The sequence below is a fragment of the Thalassophryne amazonica genome, chromosome 19 (assembly GCF_902500255.1).
Source record: "Thalassophryne amazonica chromosome 19, fThaAma1.1, whole genome shotgun sequence".
NCBI lineage: Eukaryota > Metazoa > Chordata > Actinopteri > Batrachoidiformes > Batrachoididae > Thalassophryne > Thalassophryne amazonica.
Genome location: NC_047121.1, coordinates 16053212 through 16077755, shown reverse-complemented (window position 1 = coordinate 16077755; position 24544 = coordinate 16053212). Strand labels below are relative to the sequence as shown.

General features: G+C 39.4%; 1 protein-coding gene across 4 annotated transcripts in view; it reads left to right on the top strand.

The window, feature by feature from the left end:
* slc4a11 (solute carrier family 4 member 11) overlaps window positions 1–24544 on the top strand; it is a 333676-nt gene that overhangs the window by 87207 nt on the left and 221925 nt on the right. For all 4 annotated transcript variants that reach the window (XM_034159880.1, XM_034159879.1, XM_034159878.1 and 1 more), the window contains exon 2: window positions 12266–12316. In XM_034159880.1, coding sequence (XP_034015771.1) covers window positions 12266–12316 — 51 coding nt within the window. The remainder of the gene's footprint in view (window positions 1–12265; window positions 12317–24544) is intronic.

The following is a 24544-nucleotide window of genomic DNA, read 5'->3' as shown; positions in this document are numbered from 1 at the left end:
CATATATATACACAAACATAAATATACACCTACACATACCTACTTACATACAAAATACTATATATTTACAAGCCGAAGCAAAAAACAAAAACACCCTAACCCTCATTACCCTTCCTCCTCCCTATACCCAGAAAAAAACATATTTTTGTACCGCTGTTTGAACTGGTTCATGCTTGGACATTGCTTGAGCCCCACTCCCAATCTGTTCCACATCCTCACCCCACAGACAGAAATACAGAAACCTTTTAATGTTGTTCGTGCCCACTGATGCTTTAAATTAAATTTCCCCCTCAGACTGTAATCCCCTGATCTGTTAAAAAACATATTTTTAATATTTGCTGGAAGTAAATTGTTTATTGCTTTATACACAATTTGTACTGTTTGAAAATGAACCAAGTCTGTGAATTTTAAGAATTTGGATTGTAAAAATAGTGGATTTGTATGATCTCTATAGCCAGTATTATGAATAATTCTTATAGCTCTTTTCTGCATTACTGATAGTGATTGTGTTGTACCTTTATAAGTATTACCCCATACCTCTGCACAGTACTGTAAATATGGTAAAACCAGTGAGCAGTAAAGAATGCGGAGTGAGTTGTGGTCCAGAATATGTTTCGCTTTGTTTAGAACTGAAATGCTTCTTGACAGTTTACTTTGTATATGTTTTATATGAGTCTTCCAGTTTATCTTATCATCTATTATCACCCCCAGAAACTTATTTTCATGTACCCTTTCAATATCTACCCCCTCGACTTGTAACTGAACCTGTATGTCTGTATTACAATAGCCAAATAACATGTATTTTGTTTTACTTAAGTTTAATGATAATTTGTTTGTCAAACCATATTTTCAATTTTCCCATTTCTATACTGATCCTCCTCAGTAACTCCTGCAAATCCCCCCCTGAACAAAAAAATGCTTGTGTCATCTGCAAATAATACAAATTTTAATATTTTGGAAACATTGACAATATCATTTATATAAATTAGAAACAGTTTTGGACCCAATACTGACCCCTGTGGGACGCCACAAGCATTGTCCAAGCATGATGATGTATATTCCCCCAACTTCACAAACTGTTTTCTGTTACTTAAGTAGCTTCTCACCCAGTGCAACACCAACCCCCTAATCCCATACTGTTCAAGTTTATTGATTAATATGTCATGATTAATTGTATCAAAAGCCTTTTTAAGGTCTATAAATATTCCAACTGAATGTAATTTGTGGTCTATGGCGTTTGTAATCTCCTCAACTGATTCTATTAATGCAAGTGATGTTGAACTATGTGCTCTGAATCCATATTGACTATCAGTAAGTAATTTATGTTTATTTATGAATTTGTCTAATCTATTATTGAATAACTTTTCTAATAATTTGGAAAATTGTGGAAGCAAAGAAACAGGTCTATAATTTGTGAAGTGGTGTCTATCCCCAGTCTTATACAGCGGCACAACCTTAGCTATTTTCATTTGATTGGGAAATGTACCGGTTTGAAATGATAAGTTACAGATGTATGTTAATGGTTCTACAATCCATTCAATGACCTGTTTTACCACCACCATATCAATTTCATTTAAATCGGTAGATGTTTTATATTTATAATTATTCACAATGTCTATAATTTCATTTCCATCCACTGCTGTGAGGAACATTGAACAGGGATTTCTTTCTATAAGATTATTATCCCAATCCTCAGATTGGGAATCGGGAATTTTTTCTGCCAAGCTTGGTCCAATATTTACAAAAAAATGATTAAAACCGTTGACTACCTCATCCTTATTTTCCTTCTTGACATTATTATCAATGAAATACTGAGGGTAACTCTGTTTTTTATTACCATTTTTGATAATGCTATTTAATATATCCCATATTCCTTTAATATTGTTTTTGTTATTATATAATATGTTACTATAATATTCCTTCCTACATACCCGTATAATATTAGTTAATCTATTTTTGTATTTCTTATATCTATTTTCTGCCTCTTTAGTCTTTAGTTTTATGAATTCTCTATACAGTGTATTTTTCTTATTACATGCATTTCGTAACCCTTTCGTCATCCATGGTCGAGCTTGGATTTTTTGTTTTCTGTAGTCTTGTTTAATTGGACAATTTTTATCATATAATGATGTAAATATTTGTAAAAAAGTTTCATATGCACTATCAACATCACTTTCACTGTATACCTTTTCCCAGTTTTGCTCCTGTAAATCCTTCTTTAGTGTGTTCATGTTTTCCTCTGTCTGCACTCGCCTGTATTTTATTTTCTCCTCTGGCTGATTCCGCCGATGGTTTCTATTATAAACGATGAAAACTGGTAGATGATCACTAATGTCATTGATTAATAATCCACTCACAGTGTTATTCTCAATATCATTGCTGAATATATTATCAATTAAGGTGGCACTATGGGATGTAATTCTGCTAGGCCTGGTGATTTTTGGATATAAACTCATACTGTACATTATACTGATAAATTCATCTGTTATTTTATGCTTATTTGGATTGAGCAGATCAATATTTAAGTCACCACAAATGAACACAGTTTTTTGATTAGTTTTTGAGAACATTTTTCCCATACAGTCAGTGAATGTTTCAATACTAGATCCTGGTGCTCTATATATACAGCTGACTAATACATTTTTGCTTTTTTCTTCACATATTTCAATAGTTATACATTCTAATAAGTTATCAATCACAGTTGTCATATTGTCTATTATTTTATAATCCATGTTCTTATCCACATACACAACCACTCCTCCTCCACTCTTATTTTTTCTGTTTACACAATTAAATTCATATCCATCCAGTTCAAAATCCATTCCTTTATCTTCATTGATCCATGTTTCTGATATAGCAATTATGTTAAATATTTTTTTAAACTGACTTAAATATTCTTTAATGTTGTTAAAGTTTGCATATAGACTTCTGCTGTTGAAATGGATTATTGATAATTTGTTATCCGTTTTAATGATCCGATTAAACTGTTCATCTGTATAATAGCAACAACTGTCATTGATATTTGAGAAGAAATTATTGTCCGGGTCTATATCGTGCTCCAAGTCCAGTACATTGTGGTCTGTGTATTTAAATGTTCTCAGTTCTACTTTTCCATGATCAGCAATCCTTTGAGTTATATCCTTCTTGTCTCCAGATGTAGATGAATAGGTAGTAGATGAATAGGTTCCTCTGGTCTGTGTCATGGTGTTGTGATGTGTTTGTGTCCTCATACCTTATTGGTCATATTTGTCCAGATCCTCGCTTTAAGAAACACTATTGTTCATATTTGTCCAGCTCCTCGATGTTCCTTATTGCCATGACTTTTGCTTGTTCTGGTGATCCGTTCAGTTTGATGAATATTTTACAGTTTGAAGTCCATGTGTGCTGGATTTTTCCCTGTTTCTTCAAGAAGCGTGCTTTCCTGGCGATGTCGGCATTCCGTTTGGTGAGATGTTCATTGATGAATACGTTTGTCCCTTTCAGTTTTCTTCCTTGTTTTAACAGTGCTGTTTTGTGTTTTCTGTTGATGAATCTCATGATGACGGTTCGTTTATCACCGTCATTTCTCCGGGGCAGAGGGTGGCACGCTTCAATGTTATTTAAATCCATTTCTATACCTTTAGATAGGAGGAAATCAGCAACCTGTTTTTCCACAGAGCTGACCTCCTGTTCACTGGGCTCCCCTCTGCTCTCATCTGTTACCGCCCGTGCGTAGGACCGTGGTTTGATATGAAGACCTGTGATGATGACGTCGTTAATTCTGGTGTACTGCTCCAATTCAGCCACTCTATTTTCCAGCTGCACCAGATGCCGGTCTTTCTCTGCATTCTGGAGCCGTAATGCCTTCACCTCCTCCACCAGATCCATGATTGATTTCTGTTGCTGCTTCACAACAGAAATCTCCTCTGATAGAAAGTCCAGAGATTTTTTAATATCGTCACCTTCCTCCGCTGTCAGAACCTTCTTAGGCCCCATGGTCGGCTTATGAGCAGCTTGTCGATCGCCGATGTTAACAGCCTGCGTTGTTTGTCACCGGGATGGATCTGCACTGCGCTGGTGCCGCGCGGCCTCGGTGTTTCCGCGCTGATGGATCCACGGTGGCTGCACGAGGCCTCGGGGAAGCGGCACTCGTGACGCGCGGCTCTAATGACGCAGCGCGCGGCCTCAGTGAATTCACCACGTTGGGCGGGCCTCGGACGTTGTTGCTGTCCAGTCGCGGGGCTAAGTTGCCGGTTGAGGTGGTATTCCCACTGTCCGGGTTGGCAAACACCAGCGTGGCAGATGGCAACCACAAACACCACCTCTGAAAACTCAGGTACAAACTTTTTGCAGCTCGCTCTGACGACACGCAGCTCTGACTGACTGTGACTGACGCATACACATACACGCAAAATGAGTGAGAAAGCTGTGAAAGTAAAGAAAACTTTGAATAATTAAAACTGTATGTTGTACTAATATGCGAGGGCTTATCTGATTAGAGAATATCTATTCATCTTCTTTAGATATAGAATGAAAAATATGAACATGTTGACACAGTGTTGAAGAAACGCTTCAGAATGTGAAGGTGCAGGACTCCCACATCTGCTCTCTTCTTTCAGCAAAGCACACAATGTCTCAATAACCTTCAGAGTTACCCCGCTCTGTATCTGTGTTGCATTTCTGTGCCATCCACAGGGCAGTGTGACAGGTTGAAGTGTTGTGCTCTAAAGGCTCTCTCTCCACTCATTTTTAGTGGAACTCCAGCAGATTAAGTATGTTTCTCAAATGAATTATCCATCTTTTTTAAGACGGGGGTTGGGGGAGTTTTGCTTGCAAAATGACTGCCGGCCTTGAAGCAGCACTCGCTGTGGATTATCCTTGACTGTATTGGCAAATTCAGGACCTTTCCTGATGAAAAGAGGGGCTGTAGCACATAATTATTGCATATGAACAATTTCTACACAATGAACATATTTTGACTAAAATTCCCCCCCATGCACTTTACATCCCCTGACATCTTCTTATTGCCCTCCAGTTGAGATACAGAACCAGATTATGTTCAGTTAGGAGGATGATTCATGCTTGGCTAATATGTAAATTTTAAGATTTTATTTGCATCTAACCATCTGAACATTATAATTGTGACGACTCTCGTGTGATGCAAATGATGCACTGTTGCTTATATACGCAACACATAATCACAGTACCATCGCAATATTGCTACAGTTTGAAATCACTGAGAATGCAACAATTTGCAAGTTCTATCATACCTTTGCTGTCAAAATTATCCATTCTTTTTTGTTGTCGTCAGTCTACCTTCACAAATGACATGAACTGAGTTCTGCTGCTGGCAAAGATAGTTTGTGGCTTATTTTTTTGAACATTTCCAAAACTCACAAACAACCTTGTATCTGTTGCTTCTTAATTTCAATGAAGATTGTTACCTGCAACCCCACAAGGTGTGCTTTTTATGGTTTCTATAACCCCAAAAACCACAGGCCTTTTGATGCAGGTGTGAGGGCAGTTACTTTACCCAGGTTCAGTTTCTTCTTCTTGCTATTTATGTAAGAAAATATTTTTGACTGCTTCCAGATTCCATACACCACTGTAAACTACCAAGCAATAATGTTGACAGACTTAATATTTAAGAGCCTCTCTAAATGAGTCATAATATAGAACACTCATAATTTTAGTAATTTGACAGAAATGCTGTTGTTTCTGTGTAAACCGTATACACTTGACATATGGTTCAAATTATGCATATATACAAACTTAGATGTGTGTATTGGATTGTCAAGCTGGTAGGGTCAGACTGCACTTGGAACAATTGATGAATGAGATCAAAAACCCACAGAGTTAATACTAACTTGAAATAAGTTTAATTTTTTTATTTTGAAATTGATGTTTATTAATTGATTTTAATTGTCAAAGGTAAAACTGTTACACTACAAGATGACTGAGTCAACATAGTCACTGCCAGTAGGAATAGAATAAAATTAATGTCAAATTCTTCTGCATCATTGGTGTGCTGAACGTTTCTTATTTTGACCATCTAACAGCACTCGTGGCCAGATATTTCTCAGTGTTATCATCTTAAACTTGTATATCTTTGTGAGGCCAATATTACCATTTTAAACACACGTGCTTGGCTTGTTGTCCAAAGTGACTTGAAAAGCAAACATACAGTAGAACAGGCTTCAATTTCGACTGTATGTCATCATCATCATTATCACCACACACAACACGCCAAAAATATTTCCATCCCTGGAATTTAAATGGGTATCTGCTGTATTGGTGTGAAAACAGTCTCCCAGAAGAGCATGGTAGGACTTTTGAAGCAGTCAACACTCAGACTTGACAAATTTATGTAGCTTATCATTTTTCCAACTTCTGTATTTTACGCACTGTCATCCAACATTTTACATACTGTGGCATCCAACATCCAAGATATTTTAATCCCAAGTAACTGAATCTATATTAGAATAGCCAAGCAGCCTCTGTGTGCATGCATGTGTATGGCTTCGATCATGGATAAACTGGGGAGCGCTGATATTTACCGTTTGGTATGCTTATGTATTTTGAGTCAAGGAAAAACAGAAAGTTGAGAGCACTAATATTTTTGGAGAAGTAGTGATATTAGCCAACAACAGTGAACAATGGAAATTGTGCTGCAATACAACGTGGGAGTTTGGGTTTTTGGGGTTTTAAATGTTACTGTTGTTTATGTTAGTTTAACAGTGTTAGTGTTATTGCTTTATTGTGTTTTTGTATTTCAACTGGTTTGAGCTGTCTATGGAAAATACAGGTGGAGACTCATTTTGTTAAAATTTTCACCAATTACCCTTCAAATAGATTGATTAGGCATGGTAAAATTTGTTTTTACATCAGGCACAATTTTACTTGAGTTTTGGTCAATTCAAAATTTGATGTCAAAACAGCCTGAAATCCTGTTACATTAAAATATCTAGTAAAAATGCTTTGCAGCAATACTGACCATCTAGAAGCCCATGGTTTGAAAAACTGGTTATGGGCATCATCAACCATCATCTGTCTGTCTGTATATTTCAGTTATTCAAACTTTTCGAAATTCATATGTTGCCTTGCCAGGGTGAAATTCTAGAGGAGTAGGGAAATTGAAAAATGTTGTTAAAGTGAGCAATATTTGACATATCTTAGCAAATGCGGTATCATTTTGTATGTTTTTGGGTGTCGGAAGTTCATTTATGGTGTCGTTTGTGTGATCCAGGGTCAAGGTCATTGAGAAATGTCAAGGTCATTTTCTCATTTTTTTTTCCCCATATTTTTACCTATTTTCCATATTAAACTACCCCACACAGCCAGGTGAATGTCCAAATACCTATCTTTTGTTAAATAATCAGAGGTATATTTTATAAGCTTTAGATAGCCATATACTTGAAAAGTAAACAAATGTAAACTAACAAGAATTCTGTTCCAGGTGAGCAGTTACCAAATGATCACATATCAATCAATCAATCAAATTTTATTTGTTAAGCGCCTTACAACAACCTAAGTTGACCAAAGCACTGTACATATAAAAATCGCATTTAAAATATAGTTAAAAAGAGGAACACAGATTCATTTTATTCCCAAGTCTAAAAAGACTAAGTATCAAAAGCACATCTAAACAAATACGTTTTGAGTTTTGTTTTAAAAAGGGGCAGATCCGAGATGGCACGCAGGTCAAGGGGCAGCGAGTTCCAAAGTTTAGGACCTGCTACTGCGAAAGCATGATCACCCCACTGTTTGCTTCGAGACCTGGGCTGCTCCATATACATGTACATAATTCTACTAAACCTTTACAAATGCAACAAATATGGAATCACATCATAAGTATCAAACCTTTTATCCAGTATTGCAGCAGTTATACAGCAGTTACTCATTTTATGAGCATTTATCAGTTCCCCTACTCCTCCAGAATTGGACCTTGGGAGGGCAAAATATGAATTGGGAAAAGTTTGAATAACTGAAATATACGGAAAAGTTCCGCCAGACACACAATGAATCTTTGATATCTGGATAATGGTTGATGATGCCCATAGCCAGTTTTTTAAACCATGTGTGTTGAGCTGGGCAGTGTTGCCTCAAATTTGGGCATTTTTACTATATATTTTAATGTAGCATGATTTCAGGCTGTTTTGACATCAAATTTTGAATTGACCAAAACTCAAGTCAAATTTTGCCTGATGGAAAAACAAACTTTACCATGCCTAATCAATCTATTTGAAGGGTGATTGGTGAAAATTTGATAAAAAATCTGAGTGGGGCCGTGTGTACACCTACATAGGCAGCCGCTTGATTTTTACATAGACAGCTCATTATAATACTAAATACATACTAAACGCCATGTTGCCATTTAGGGCTACAGCTATCGATTATTTTTGTAATCAAGTATTCTGTTGCCCTCCTGTGGATTCACCACCTGCAGAGGGGGCCATGGGGGTCGGGTGCAGAGAGGACTGGATGGCGGTCGAGGACGGGTGGCCTGGTGGCCTGGTGGCCTGGTCCGCGCTCACAGCCTCTGGCTGTCGGGACGTTGAATGTCACCCCACTGGGAGGGAAGGAGCCTGAGCTTGTGAGGAAGGTTGAGAGGTACCGACTAGAGATAGTTGTGCTCACCTCCACGCACAGCTTGGGCTCTGGAACCCAACTCCTGGAGAGGGGCTGGGCGCTCCACTTTTCTGGCGTTGCCCACTTGGAGAGGCGGCGGGCGGGGGTAGCATTGCTCATTGCTCCCAAGCTCACTCGCCATGTGTTGCAGTTCACCCCGGTGAATGAGAGGGTCGCGTCCCTACGCCTTCGGGTTGGGGACAGGTCTCTCACTATTGTTTTGGCCGACGGGCCGAGTGGCAGTGCAGAATACCTGACCTTCTTCATTTGACCTTCAGCCACATGTCTCGGACACTCGGTTGAAGAGAGGGTGGTGAGTTGGATCCGCTGGGAGGGGAGGAAGCTGGTCAGACCTGGCAGGCCCAAATGTATCATGAGGGTCTGCCGGGAACGACTGGCTGAACCCTCTGTTGGCGAGGCCTTCAGCTCCCACCTCCGGGAGAGCTTCTCCCAGATCCCGGGGGAGGTTGGAGACATGGAGTCCGAGTGGACCATGTTCTCCACTTCCATTGTCGATGTGGTCGCAGGGTCTCTGGTGCCTGTCGCGGCGGCAATCCCCGAACCCTCTGGTGCCTGTCGCGGCAGCAATCCCCGAACCCGGTGGTGGATGTCGGAAGTAAGGGATGCCGTCAAGCTGAAGGAGTCCTACTGACAGATACCTGTAGCTGACAGATACCGGTAGGCCAAGCGTGCTGCAGCTTGTGCGGTCACAGAGGCAAAAACTCGGGTCTAGGAGGAGTTCGGGGAGGCCATGGAGGAGGACTATCGGTCGGCCTTAAAGAAATTCTGGCAAACCGTTCAATGTCTCCGGAGGCGGAAGCAGCTCTCCACCAACACTGTCTACAGTGCTGTTGTCCGGCGTGGAAGGAATACTTTGAGGATCTCCTCAATCCCATTGTCACGTCTTCCAAAGAAGAAGCAGAGACTGGGGACTCAGAGGCGGACTCATCCATCACCCAGGCCGAAGTCACCGAGGTGGTCAGAAAGCTCCTTGGTGGCAAGGCTCCTGTGGTGGATGAGATCCGTCCTGAGTAGTGAAGGCACACCGTCCGTTGTGGTGAAGAGAGAGCTGAGCAGGGGGGCAAAGCTCTCGATTTACCGATCAGTGTACCGTCCGACCCTCACCTATGGTCATGAGATTTGGCTCATGACTGAAAGAACAAGATCGCGAGTACAAGCGGCCGAGATGAGTTTCCTCCGCAGGGTATCTGGGCGCTTCCTTAGAGGTAGGGTGAGGAGCTCGGTCACTCGGGAGGAGCATGGAGTCGAGCCACGGCTCCTCCACGCCTAAAGGAGCCAGCTGAGGTGGCTTGGGCGTCTTTTTCGGATGCCCCCTGGATGCCTTGCTGGCAGAGTCGGACTGGGAACAAATTTCGGCCCTGGCATTTTTCCTCTGGACCAGCTCACTATTGGCCCAACGAATCCACCCCCAAACATGCACACCCACCCGTCCATACCGAACCCCCAATGAACAAATACTATACACCTAAACATCATGAACACACACCTAAACACACACTTTCACTGTCATTTCACCTTGATCATAGTACAAAACATATTTTGACAAAATTACAAGTTTAAATGACTATATATATATATATATATATATATATATAAAACATCATGAGGTTTATCTCACAGAAATCCTAGTTTACAATCACACTGCAGTCATTGTTAAATTATTTCCTTTTGCATTTATAATAAACACTTGTATTTATTTAGTGTTTGTTTTTCTGGTTGAAATAAGATATTTCCAGACATGTCCAGCTCTCCAGAATTTCTCTGAAAGTTACTGGACTGATAAGCATTGAAAGCCAAGATAGGCATGTCCCAACTTGTCCCATGACATGCTGAAACGGAGGTGTTCCTTTGTCTCACTTCCAAAGTGATTCGGTCTTTACGCGCGAAGCCTCTGCGCGGCTTTCCATGACAAAATCTCTTGTTAAAAGTGAAATCTGCCGGAAAATGGTTGATGCCCAGCTCTTGTGATAACCAGAGAAAGAGCACACGACGGTCTCGTATCCACAGAGCCATCCGTTTAGAAATGGTCCGGTGGCTTGTGCCACGTCGTCGCAGCTCAGAGCGCGGCGTGCCGAGCGTCCTTAAAGGGGTCCTTAAAGCTGTAGTAACAGTCCTTATTCTCTGTGAAGCCCGTAAAATTTTCACAGAAAGCCAGATAAATTTTTCGAATGGTTTCCAGGTGCCAGTTTCTATGGGCTCACACAGCGCACACTCTCTTTCAGCTGCTGGTGTGCGCAAATAATTAGAGCAACAGTACAAGGCATTCAAGGTAGCTACAAATTTACACATTTTGCATACGATTCCTGTTTCATGCGCACTTTGACCAAATTCGCACTATGTTTGAAGGGGCCCTAAGCAATCGCACAATGTTGCTGTGCCATCGCGCAGATTATCAGATTATTTATTTTTTCATGTCTTTACAAGTTTTGGATCTTTCCCAGTGCCAGGAGCTCAGCACTCTCCTGTTGACGCTCTGAAATGACGCATGCGCAGGAAAGGTGCAGTGATGGCAGGGAGAGTGCTGAGATGGGGGAGGGCTGAGCTCCTCATTCCGGACCATAAGTGCAGGCGGTCGGTGTAATCCTTAGGCTGCATGTGAACGTGAGCGCAGCTTGTGAAAAACTGGTCTCTGAAGTTCAGCTTTTCCACAAAAGCCACACTGATAAATCCGCTCTGCACCCAGGTAATGAAAACCTGACTTACAGTGCACATAGAGCGAAGCACAAATAGTGTTTTTTTAAAAATACACAAACACACTGCTTCGCTTTAAATGCACAGTAAGTCTTTTTTCAGATGATCAGCATGGGCCCTCTTTCTCTTAAAAAGCTTTATTTTACTCTGTCATATTGGAAAGCTATAGCTTTTGGTCATCATTGATTAGCTCTTACACGGCTTATGCGCATGCTCTAGTCTTCTATTTTTTTCTGGGGACATAACAGCGCCACACACAGGGCATATGTACTGCAATGTTAAACGGAGCTTCGAGGCACAGAATTTGCCTCAAAGATTTTTTGTAATTGAATTATTCGAGTTACTCGACAAATCGTTTCAGCCCTATTGTTGTTACCATGAGTGAGAAGTGTACTGCTTTTGATTTCTTCTGCCACAGTCTGTTTGTGGATGTATAAAAATAAAAGCAATGCTTACGGCAGAATGCATAAAAGACAAAAAACTCTGAATGCATGTATATAACTTGTAGTAGTGCAGTGTGTATATGATAACAAGAACCTAAGCAACTTAGAAATACATTAGGACAGTAAATTAACATAATTAACAGGAAATAAAAGGTTTGAGTTCTTCCTCTAAAAACTGTTGAGGTCTAAGGGTCTAAAAACATTCTGGACTCACACAGCATTCCAACTCATTATACAAACATTGCATACATTATTCCCACCCTTGAAAAATGTCAGCTACCTATTTTATTCACACTACCTAATCAAGAACCCATGGATCCCCGTGGGCAACACGCAAGTGAATATATAAATGTTGAATATTGCAAATTTGTGGCCATTTGCGCGTAAACTAAATGGTAAAACTAATGGCTTTGTATGAATAACTGTGTAATTGGAGGGTGAATTGCTATTGCTTATTCATCTTATGGTTAAATGTATCTTTCTGTTTTTGTTCTTTCCTGTAGAGGGGCCTCCCTCTGGGATGTCCAAGAATGGATACTTTTTTCAAGAAATGGGTGAGTCTGAGACACAATAAATAATAATGAAGGTTCAATGTGTTATATTTTGAACACTGGGTGGTTCTCTATTGAACAAAGAGTTGCAGCCACAGTACCAATGATTAATTGAAATGCATAATATAAGGGAGATCCTCAACTCATAACAAAAGAAGCAAAAGACTTTTTTTTTAATAGAAATGCTGGCAATTATATATATATATATATATATATATATATATATATATATATATATATATATATATATATATATATCATATAGCCATAGTAATAAATGAGATTTAAAGAGCTGAGCACTGAGAAGTCTCTGAGCTCTCACACTCCACTGCTTTTGGGTATAAATAATGAACTTTGCTCTGGCTGTTATGATAACGGCAGTTTCATTACCTTCAAGCTAAGGAAAGGCACCCAATTAGTATGTGCAGCACAAGCAGTCAAGACAGAATATGCTTCCATTGGATTTCCCTGTCTCCCCTGGCCAACTATTCTCTTCTGCAAAACACCAGTTCAGCACCATATTCGCAGAAAGCCACCTGCTACAGATCAAAATACAACCTCAATTCCAATGAAGTTGAGACGTTGTGTAAAATGTAAATAAAAACAGGATACAATGATTTGCAAATCCTCTTCAACCTATATTCAATTGAATACACCACAAAGACAAGATATTTAATGTTCAAACTGATAAACTTTATTGTTTTTTTGCAAATATTTGCTCATTTTGAAATGGATGCCTGCAAAACGTTTCAAAAAAGCTGGGACAGTGATATGTTTACCACTGTGTTACATCACCTTTACTTCTAACAACACTCAATAAGCATTTGGGAACTGAGGACACATTGTTGAAGCTTTGTAGGTGGAATTCTTTCCCATTCTGACTTGATGTATGACTTTAGTTTTTCAACAGTCCGGGGTCTCCGTTGTCGTATTTTGTGCTTCATAATGCACCACACATTTTCAATGGGCGACAGGTCTGGACTGCAGGCAGGCCAGTCTAGTACCCACACTCTTTTACTACGAAGCCACGCTGTAGAATGTGGCTTGGCATTGTCTTGCTGAAATAAGCAGGGGCGTCCCTGAAAAAGACGTTGCTTGGATGGCAGCATGTGTCGCTCTAAAACGTGGATGTATCTTTCAGCATTGATGGTACCATCACAGATGTGTAAGTTGGCCATGCCATGGGCACTAACACACCCCCATACCATCACAGTTGCTGGCTTTTGAACTTTGTGCTGTGTACTTGTAGATGTGTCTTTTTCCTCTTTTGTCCAGAGGACACGATGTCCATGATTTCCAAAAACAATTTGAAATGTGGACTCGGAGGGAAAGGAATTTGAATGCTAAAACATACTCTTGTTACTCTGGTACATTTAAAACTTACTCAAGAATAGACTTTTTCCTAGTATCTACAACATTACAATTCAAAATTCAAGATTGCTCTTACGATAACATTGTGATTTCAGATCACGCTCCATGCCGCTTGGTTTATAAGGATACTAAACTTAGAAGAGACCCTCCAAGGTGGCAGTTTCAGCATAAATGGCTGCAGGATAAAGATTTGTTAAAGTATTTAGAAAAACACATTGATGATTTTTTTTCAAATCAATACAATGCAAACATCAGCGTGTACTAAATGGGAAGCATTTAAGGCATTCCTCAGAGGCCATATAATTAGCTTTATAGGATCCAAATCCAAAAAAATACAGAAATTAGGTTACAGTTGGAAAATAAAATGAAAGTACTTCAAAGCAAAATTAGCAGCGGCCCAAACCCACAATTGGAGAAGGTATTACTGATTTTGAGGGCTGAATATGACAAACACTCCTCTCTAAGGGCAGCATCTAGCCTCTTACGACTAAAACAATCCTTTTATGAACAAGGGGAAATTGCCGGAAAACTTTTAGCTTGGCAAATAAAACAATTGGAGTCAAAAACACCTATTACATCTATCGAATCAGATGGAAAAAATATATCTGACCCCGAGGAAATTAATGGAGCCTTTAAGGCTTATTATGAGGAGTTGTATAAGGCACAAACAAATATAAAAATAGAATATATAAGTGCATTTCTTAGTAAATTAAATATTCCTAAAATTTCAAGTGAAGATGGACATGCCTTAAATTCAGAAATTACTAAAAACGAACTAGAGCAGGCCATAGACCACATGAGATTTGGGAAGAGGCCAGGACCAGATGGTCTTCCAATTGATTTGTATAAAAAATTCAAGGATAAATTAATAAACCCTTTATTAGATATGTTTAAGGATGTATTCCAATCAAACTCTTTCCCTCCCTCAATGAATACAGCTATGATTATTCTTTTAAAAAAAGCAGGTAAACCCCCAAATAAGTGTGGAAATTTAAGACCTATAAGCTTATTAAATTCTGATATAAAAATAATTACTAAAGTTTTAGCCAGAAGACTCCAAAACATTTTGCCAAAAGTAATTGATTGGGATCAAAATTGATTTATTATAGGCAGACAGGGTTTCCACAATGTGAGGAGATTACTGAATATACTTTAACAAAGATGCAGCAGATACTGCTCTTCTATCTATTGATGCTGAAAAGGCAGTCGATAGAGTAGAGTGGGTGTATCTTTTTCAAGTGCTGCAAAAATTTGGATGTGGGGATAATTTTGTAAAGCGGATCAAATTATTGTATAAAAATCCTTCTGCTGAAATAATTAGTAATAGGAATATTTCTAAACCAGTAATGATCAGCAGAGGCTGTAGACAGGGGTGTCCACTTTCACCCCTGCTGTTCATTCTTGCAATTGAACCGCTGGCAATTGCAATAAGATCACACACTCAAATTGCTGGGATTTCATTGGGACCAACAGAACATAAAATCTCTTTATTCGCCGATGATGATATCGTTTTTTTGTCAAAGTTGCAACAATAAGTACCAATCCTTTTGCAAAATAATTATGTAATTTAGTAATATTTCAGGTTATAAAATTAACCGAAACAAGTCTTCTATACTGTTACTGAATGCTTATGAGAGAGCCAACCCACTTCCAGAAGTATTACAATTTAATGTAACAACACAATTTGAGTATTTAGGAATACAAATTTTACCAGACCTAAAACATTTAGTTGAGACTAATTACAATCTTGTATTGACTGATGTAAATAATTCAATTGAGAGATGGATGCCGTTAATAACATCTTTGATTGGAAGAATGAATGTGCTGAAAATGAATATACTCCCTAAGCTACTTTATTTATTTCAAAATCTTCCCCTACTACCTCCTCCTGACCTCTTTTCACAAATGAAAAAAATTATAATAAGGTTTATATGGAATAACAGAAAGTCCAGATTGCGTTTGTCCTTGCTATATCTTCCCTATGACTGTGGAGGCTTGAAATGCCCAAATTTTCAGTTGTATTATTGGGCCACACAGTTGAGGTGTATTATGTTCTACAACACAAACCACCACCCACATTGGGTAGATATGGAAAGTTAAGGATTAAATCTGACACTCCCCTCTTACTTATATTCAAATACAATGACACAACTATTAAAACAAATAAAAAATCCAATTCTTCGAAACTGTGTGGGCCGCCAGAAGAGGAGGTACTGCTGGCCCACCACCAGAGGGCGCCCTGACTGAAGTGCGGGCTTCAGGCACGAGAGGGCGCTGCCGCCACGGACACAGCCGGGGGTGACAGCTGTCACTCATTATCTCTTGACAGCTGTCACCCATCTACTCTACATCATCTCACTCCATAAAGACCGGACGTCATCTCTACCTCGTTGCCGAGATATCATCTACCTACGGAGGTAATATTCTCAGCCATTGTTGTTCTAAAGGATTCGTAATTCTCTGAGTTGTTGCAGGAGTTCCTGAGGAGCCTACTGACAACGGGACGCTAAGTGTGGGGAGACGTGACGAGTGACGCACGTCCAACCTAAGTAGCCCTCAGTCTCTTCCTGTGTTAGAGGTGGAGGTGGAATAACCACCATAAGTGTTACTGGGTGTTCACACACCCACATCTTATTGTTTCTGTTCTTCGCCAGCAGTACCAGATCCGACACGCGGAGACGGTGGCCACCTGGGGACTCAGAACTTGGCGGCTCCAGTATTTTCCAGGTTCGGTGGCGGAGGAAATCGTGTGGTTCCGGTTCTTCTCAGGACAGACGTCTTCAATCCTCGAGCCTGCCCACACAACACCTTTGTTAATTGATTTTTGCACCTATTCTGTAATCTGCTGTGTTGAGTTGTGCTATTCACAACAGTAAAGTGTTCATATTTGACTTCCTCCATTGTCCGTTCATTTACGCCCCTTGTTGTGGGTTCGTGTCACTACACTTTCCCAACAGAAACACAGTTAAAGTGTGGCGAGATGTACGAATTGTTTTGAGAGAATCAACCAATTTATCTCAATTTAGTCCAGTATGGGGCAATCAACTATTTATACCAGGCAGAGCAGACTCAACATTTAAATCATGGAAGGACAAAGGACTTGCAACAATTCAAGATCTCTACAAGCCAAAATCTGATACATTAATGAGCTTCATGGAACTACAACATAGATTTCATATAAGTAATAAACATTTCTTTAAATATCTCCAGCTCAGAAGCTTCATAAGATCAAGTCAAGAAAATGCAGCAACCAAACCTATCAAATCCGTTTTGGAAGAAACAATAGTAAAAGACAGTCAGAAAAAACTATTAATATCTAAATTGTACACTTTGCTAATTTCTGAAGCAGATGAAAGTTCATGTGGTAGACTTGATGCTTTGAGGGAAGATCTGTCTCTACAGATATCTGAGGAAGACTGGCAATCCGCATGTGTTTTAGCACAAACCCGATCTTTCAATATACGGCTGCGACTAATTCAATACAAATGGTTAATGCGAATCAATATCACGCCAGTAGATCTTAACAGGTACAACAAAAATATTCCTGATGTGTGCTCAAAATGTGCAGACCATAGAGGAACGTTAGTCCATTACATGTGGCATTGTAGTCATATTGCACTGTTCTGGGGTGAGATAAGAGATGTCCTGGGAAAAATAATTTCTAAGCAAATAATATTACATCCCAAATTATTTTTAATGGGTGTATATCCAGAAAAACACAAATACACTAAAAGTGAATGGATATTTATAGACTTAAGTCTTTTGATTGCTAAAAAATGCATATCACTGCTTTGGAAAAGAACTCATAGACCAACTGTCACTCACTGGATACGACAGATGCTTTCAACCCTTCCCTTAGAAAAAATTTCATACACTCTCAAGGGCAAACAGGAGATTTTTGAAAATGTTTGGAATCCTTTCATATTGTATGTTAAAGATTTAAAACTATTGGAGGATGATTCAAAGGACTAAAAGTGTTAGGGTCCATTCAGGTTGTTTTTGAGGTCTTGTATTTTGTCTTCTTCCTTGTCTGTCTGTATTGTCTTCTGAATGGTCAGTGTCCAAGTTTCTGTTGTATTTGCTCTGTCCATGATTTCTGTCTTTGTGAATCTGTGGGTTTGTCATTTGGATGAAGGAGTTGGAGTCAGGTGTGTGTGTGTAGGTGTATGTGCATGTCTGGTTAGTGTGCTCAGCTATATGCGCATGTGTCCTGGCACGCCCCCCTCCTAGTCCACATTGACATGTATGCTGGCCCTCTTCTGTCTTGCTGCGTATGTGTGCATATTATCCCTCTTTCCTCTGTGTTGTTCCTGGTGCATGTGCGCGCTCTGTGTCTGGGTACTTCTCACTGAGCGTGCAGTGCTGTCGGTCTGGTTAGACCCCGCCCTTTGTTTACATTATGTTTTGTCTGTTCTCTCATCTTTCTTTCCAACCAAGTTTGTCGTACACTCCTGTGGTTGCTTGTGTCTTGGTCTTTCCACTGTGTGTCATTGTTCCTTTCTATGTCATTAGGCTTATTAGTATGTTGGGTCACTTCATGTTTGCACTCTTCAGTCATGTATGTTCTGTTCTCTGCCGCCATCTAGTGTCTTAAATTAGTCTTCACACTTCTTCTGAGTTTCCAGCTGGAATTAATTCACTCATCAGACTCTGTATTTAACCTCACCTGTGTTCATGTCCCATGCTGGTCCATTGTAGCTGTTTTCCTGTGGTAGCTGATTCCTGTGCTGCTTTTCGTCTTTGTCCATGCAGCATGCTACTTATCATTCTGTTGTTAAAGTGACTGCTCACCTTTTCTGATGTCCTGTGTTCTCTACTGCTCCCTTTTTGTAAGTACTCAGTTCTGGTTTTTGCACTCCCTGGAAGATTGTCAACTTAAGTTTTGCTTTGTCTCCTCACGCCCTGGATCTCCCCACAACCTGAGTGGGTGAATTTTGTATTTTGGTTGTTCCTGCTCCTCAACTGTTTTTGTATCTTGTCACCAGTCCAGCATTAAACCTGGTATTCTTTAAAAATTCAACCTTTTGTCGTGACTGCTCTGCATTTGGGAAATCTCAGCCTTTGTTCAGATCCTGGCTTCAAATCATAACAAAAAGAGACTGTAACCCTGGGATGTATAAAGTTTTGCAAAATTGTTTTGTTAAAACACATTATTGTCAGTAAATGCAATAGATTGCATAGACTTGATATATGCACCATGTTCATTGTTTGTTTTGTGATTGTTAAACTATGTACAAAATATTAATAATATTTTGGCAAAAAAAGAAATGTGGACTCATCAGACCACAGCACACGTTTCCACTTTGCATCTGTCCATTTCAAATGAGCTCGGGCCCAGAGAAGGCGACGGCATTGTGCCATGGAGTGGCACAGAGCACAGGAGGAGATGGACATAGCCAAATGTGTGGCTCCACGTGGCTCTCGTCTTGCTCGTTTTCCCAAACATCAGACACATGCAGCAGGTGGAACACCTGCAGGAGCGCGCTGAGGAGCATTGGAATGAAACTTTTAAGCTGACTTGGTGTCAGTGTCCTTCTTCAACATACTGCAGCAATGAAACTGAATGCGGTGCAGCAGAGTTTAATTGTGCGCATGTCAGAGAAGAGCGCTGTCACGCTCTATTAAGGATCACCACTAATCAAGACGGATCAACACAGTTGCGACATGAGATGAAATGAGGGTGGTGCGTGACATTCGTGGAAAATTTTTTGACAGCCAAAAACATGCCCCATGAAAATTACGAATATCATGGACAAAAATGCACTATTAAGAAACCTATTCAGATGCGTTAAGTCACAATAAGAAAGTCAAGAATCTGCCAAAAATGACGCAGATATGATATTCATAACGCATCCTGCCTATGTGTAAATGCACCAGAAGGACTACATACACCTGGGCTTCAAAGGTGAACTGTGAGGGTGCCCAAGTATTTATAATGCTGAACGACCTCTACAGTTTGATCACCGATCATCACTGGGGAGCTGGGTGATAAGATGACCATCTTTTTATTTATTTATTTATTTCAAAAAGGATGACCTACACCAGTCTATGAGATCAGACACTGCAGAACCATAGTAATGGTCATCACCATCGATTTCTATTTAATACACTAGATGGCAGACCCAGCTTAATGTTATTACTCATCATCCGGCATTAGATTAAATAGAAATCAATGATGTGCTTAAACATGGGTTAAAGTGACCTGAAAATGCCGTTTTGTACAGCAACTAGCTGACAAAGGATTGTGGAGTGAGCGTTCATAAGTGAGTGTTATATGTAACATTGGCAACATGGTGGTTTAGTGGTTAGCACTGCGGCCTCACAGCGAGAAGATTATGGGATCACTTCCCACCTGTGGCCTTTCTTTGTGGAGTTTGCATGTTCTCCCTGTGTTTGCATGGGTTTTCTCCGGGTGCTCCGGTTTCCTCCCACATTTAAAGACATGCAGGTTAGGTGAATTGTAAACTTTCTAATTGTCCAGGGCTCCCTTGCAAAAGACACCTCAATCTCAATGGGACTAAACTGGTTAAATAAAGGTTTAATTAAATTAAAACATTCATGATATGGGGAAATTACTAAAATTTCTGAAAAAGGGTTTTGTCATCTGTATTCTGTAGGTCTGTAGGTCTGTCACCTATCTTGAACTTAACTTGATATTAAAATTAATTAAGGATTAAACTAGTATCTGGTGTTCTGGCAGACATAATGTGTTTAAATATGTTTCTGTTTGACAAACTGATGGTATTATTTTCTGTCTTGATAAAGATAATGACTTTGATGGTTGGGATTTTATAAACAAAGTTCATCACTCCAGGTGAACTCTTCACAACATTTAGACTGGGACTAACAAATTCATTCAAGTCTATTATATAAATGTCTGATCCTCTTCTGTATTTGTTTTGACAAATATTGGCTGCACAAATGTGGGACTGAGTTAGAGTAAATGTAACAGCACAGTAATTGCACATAAAATGCAGATTTATTGTGAAAAGCAGTGTTATAGTGTCTTAAAGAAGCAGTTTACTCGCATTTTGTGCCTCAACATTACTTAGCTCTTTGGCTGTGCTCCTTAACCCTGTGTGTGCCTTATAAACAAGTAATGCCATGATTAAATTTATTTTGCCTTTTCAGGTATTGAAGTGGTGAATATGACTTGTACTCCGGTGCGATTTATGTAGGTTTTTTTTTATTTTCTCTTTTAACATTTAAGGCATTTTTGGATAGGTGCGACTTGTGCAACCCATACCTAGGAAAGTACAGCACATCAAATACTTGAAGAGGTCATGTTGCCTTAAGCTGAAGAAGAAATACCCTTGAAAAGGGTGCTTCAACAAGGCAACGATCCCAAACACACCAGCATGCAAGCAGCATCTTGGTTCCAGACCAGCAAGATTAACATTAGATTGGCCAGCCTAATCCCCAGACCTTAATCCAATAGAAAACTTGTGGGGTGACATCAAAAATACAGAGGAATTGTGGAATGTGGTCCAGTCGTCCTGGGCTGGAATACCTGTTCACAGATGTTAGAATCAAATCAATTCTCAAAAAAGTGGTTATACAACTCAATATTAGCTCAGTGATTTCCTGGAAAACTAAATCTCTATTTTTCATGTTAAAGCTTGTAAAGAAAAATGCAAACACTGCTATTTTTTGAACCTAATATTCATTTTTGTTTACTTTCTGTAAAGTAATAACAAATTTGATTTTTTTTTTTCTTAGTTTTGAATTTAATTTTAGTTTTATTTAAAATGTGAGATGACTAACACAGAACAAAGTGAGAGACGGACAAGAGACAATACAGGGTTATGTATGAATAATAAGACGGTACAGACAAAACAAAGATGACAAACATGACCAGGCACAGAGTAAAGATATGTTGTTACTATTGTGTGGGGTGAACTGTGATTAAGTGGGTTTGTTTGGGGATGGTGAGGTTTATCAAATACGCTGTGTATCTCTGTGTATGTGTGTGAAGTTGTGGGAACTGATGTGTTTGGGTGAAGAAAGATTAATTAGTAGAGAATAGGAGATTTAGTGATGAGGTGGTGGCGAGTTTGCTCACGTTCCCGGTTGAAAGCTTTGTTTTGGTTGGATTTAGAAATGATAAAAATGGGTTCCAGTTTTTTTTTTTCAAAGGCTGACTTGTGGTTCTTTTTGTGTGCATTTTTTTTTTTTATTAAAATGTATTCTGAAATTAGGTTGGTCCAGTGAGTTATGTGACAAGAATTCTTGATTTCCAGTTCTGGAGGATGACTTTCTTAGCAACAGTTATAGAGATGAGCAATGGATTTTTTAAATCAGATGGGATGTGAACTTTGGCAGTATCACCAAGAAAGAGTGGTGCAGATGCTGGGAATCTGCAACTCAGAATGGTAGAGAGTGCATCAGTGACCGCAACCCACAGAGAGTGAACTGGTTGACAGATTGTGTGAAGATAATTCTGTGCTACCTAAAGGCCATTGTGAACAGATATTTGTGTTGACCAGCCCCATTTTAAACATTTCTTGTTTTGATTTGGAATTGAATGTGCAGTGTCCCCAGTGTGTTTGCATATATGGAAATAAAATCTTATAAATGCACTTTTATTTTGAATACAACTGTATATCACCTATATCTTCAGTAATAAAGTTCATAATGTCACAGTTGTTCTTCTGTCATAAGGATCACCTGTACAGATGGTATTTGGTTATCAGCCAGATGTAAAAATGTGTATTTATTCTAGGGCATGGCAAGGGAGCTGCAAGGCTGACAGCAGCCACCCTGGTGCGCCACAGTGAATATTAATGTCATGAATCTGCTGAACAGAAGCATTGTAAACTGTTGACAGTGGTAGCTTTTTCTGTAAAATGAGCAAAGCGGAGCATCCGGTGCTCTTGACAAGCCAGCTTCCTGAAACTGTTTTTCTAAAAACAAGTCAAACATTATCAGCACACTTTGTCTCGAAGTTGTTTTGTAATATTGCATAGAAAGCAGATTGCATGTTTGACAGAACGAGACAAATGAAATCTGACAGTGCTATCTTTTGACTTACTTACAGGGGTCAGTGTTGGTTTTTATTTTTCTGAGAAAGTTCTTCAGAGAGCTGTTCTCCTGAATTTTTCTTTGCCACTATACAAATAATTTATTAACAGTTACCAAATAAAGAGTTGTTAGCTTACTATTTTGAAATAAAAAGTTTGTTTGTTTGAGAGCTTTTCGATGCGTTCTTTTAAAAAATCACGGTGAAATATAGTCTGTTGAAATATGAATCACTGCATCCCATAGTTGATCTTTAGTGTCTTTCTTTTAATTCTCTTATTGTCTGTTTTAAGGGCCCATTCACACGTAATGCGAATTTGGTCGAATTACTTTGAAACAGCACAAAACAGTTGGAATTAACGAACCACGAAAACATTGCACCGACAGCCAGGTTTGTACGATCCTGCTGCAACACAGTGCGAGCAGCTGGAGCATGTGCAGCTGCTGTGTAATAACTAAAAGATAAAAAAAAACAGTTTACAAGTTTTGTCAGCATGTCCAAGAAAATAAAATTAAATTTGGTAAAACTAGGTGCTCTATCAGTGATGGCACCCACCTCAATAACAGGGTGTAGTGGCCGGACTAAGGCATACTGAGATATATTTAACATGATGTCATCTATTTTCTCAAAGTAATCTAAGAAATCTTGGGCTGTAAATGGAGAGCGATTTACGGGTGATGTCCGTGAATAAGTGTTGCCACTGTGTCAAACAAGACTTTGAATTATGCTCACTTTTGTTAATCAAATCAGAGTAATAGGTCCACTTTGAAGCCAGTAGTATATGTTTAAAGTCTAGAATAACATTGCGAGGTGGAGTACTTCTAGTTTTGAACTGTGCCATTTTCATTCTAAACCTCTAGACTTATGCTTGAGGCCACGTAAGTAATCACTGAACCAAGGCAAGTGTGTTTTGGGGTGCATGGTTTTAATGTAGGTGGAGCAATCATGTCGAGTGTGGTTGTGAGCCCTGAATTTAAGCTGTCCATAAGACTATCTACTGAATGGTCATTTTCCGAAAGTGACGTTAAGATATCAGGCATTCTGTCTCCAAGTTCAATTGTAGTTGAGTTGTGTCGCCATGACGATGGAAAAGTTTCTCATTCCAGTGAACAAGGCACCGTGACTGTAAACTTAAGTGAGTGATCTGAAACCTCTGACATAAGAGGCACGATGTCGATGGTTGTGTCAGCGATACCACGAACGAGGACGAAATCCAGAGTATTTTTACTAAGGTGTGTCGAACCCTGAATCCATTGCTGGAATGCTCATATGTCCATGAATGATTTGCAAAGGGGGTCAGAAAGTGTTTTTTTTTATATGAATGTTGAAGTCACTAACAATCAAAATGTTATCGGCATGGGTTGCCAGATTGGAGATAAACTCACCAAATTCATCTAAGAATTCAGAATTCACATATTGTGGTGTTCCATAATTAGATAATTTATCAACAGTGATTTTGAGGACAGTGACCTTATGTTAATGAGACCCAAACTAAGGACCTCATTGGGGTTGACATTTCGACTATTGGGATTTGGGGGTCATTCCAGAATAATCTATATATAAAATGCCTAAAATTAGGTTTCGGTTTATGAAGTTTCACACAGGTTGAAGGTAGCAGACTTTGACTTTGCAGCAACAGCCAGTGGGGCATCCTTAATTTTACTGCTTTCCAATGTAATAATGGGAAGTAAGTTTGCAAAACATGTCCATCTGCGCTCTTTATGGGTATGTCTGCGGAAACAAGCCACAATCTCAACTTGAAAAATTCCCTTCCTGGCACATAAACTGCAGTCATCACAGTCGACTTTCTGTGCTATTTTCCCCACTATGCTAATGGATTC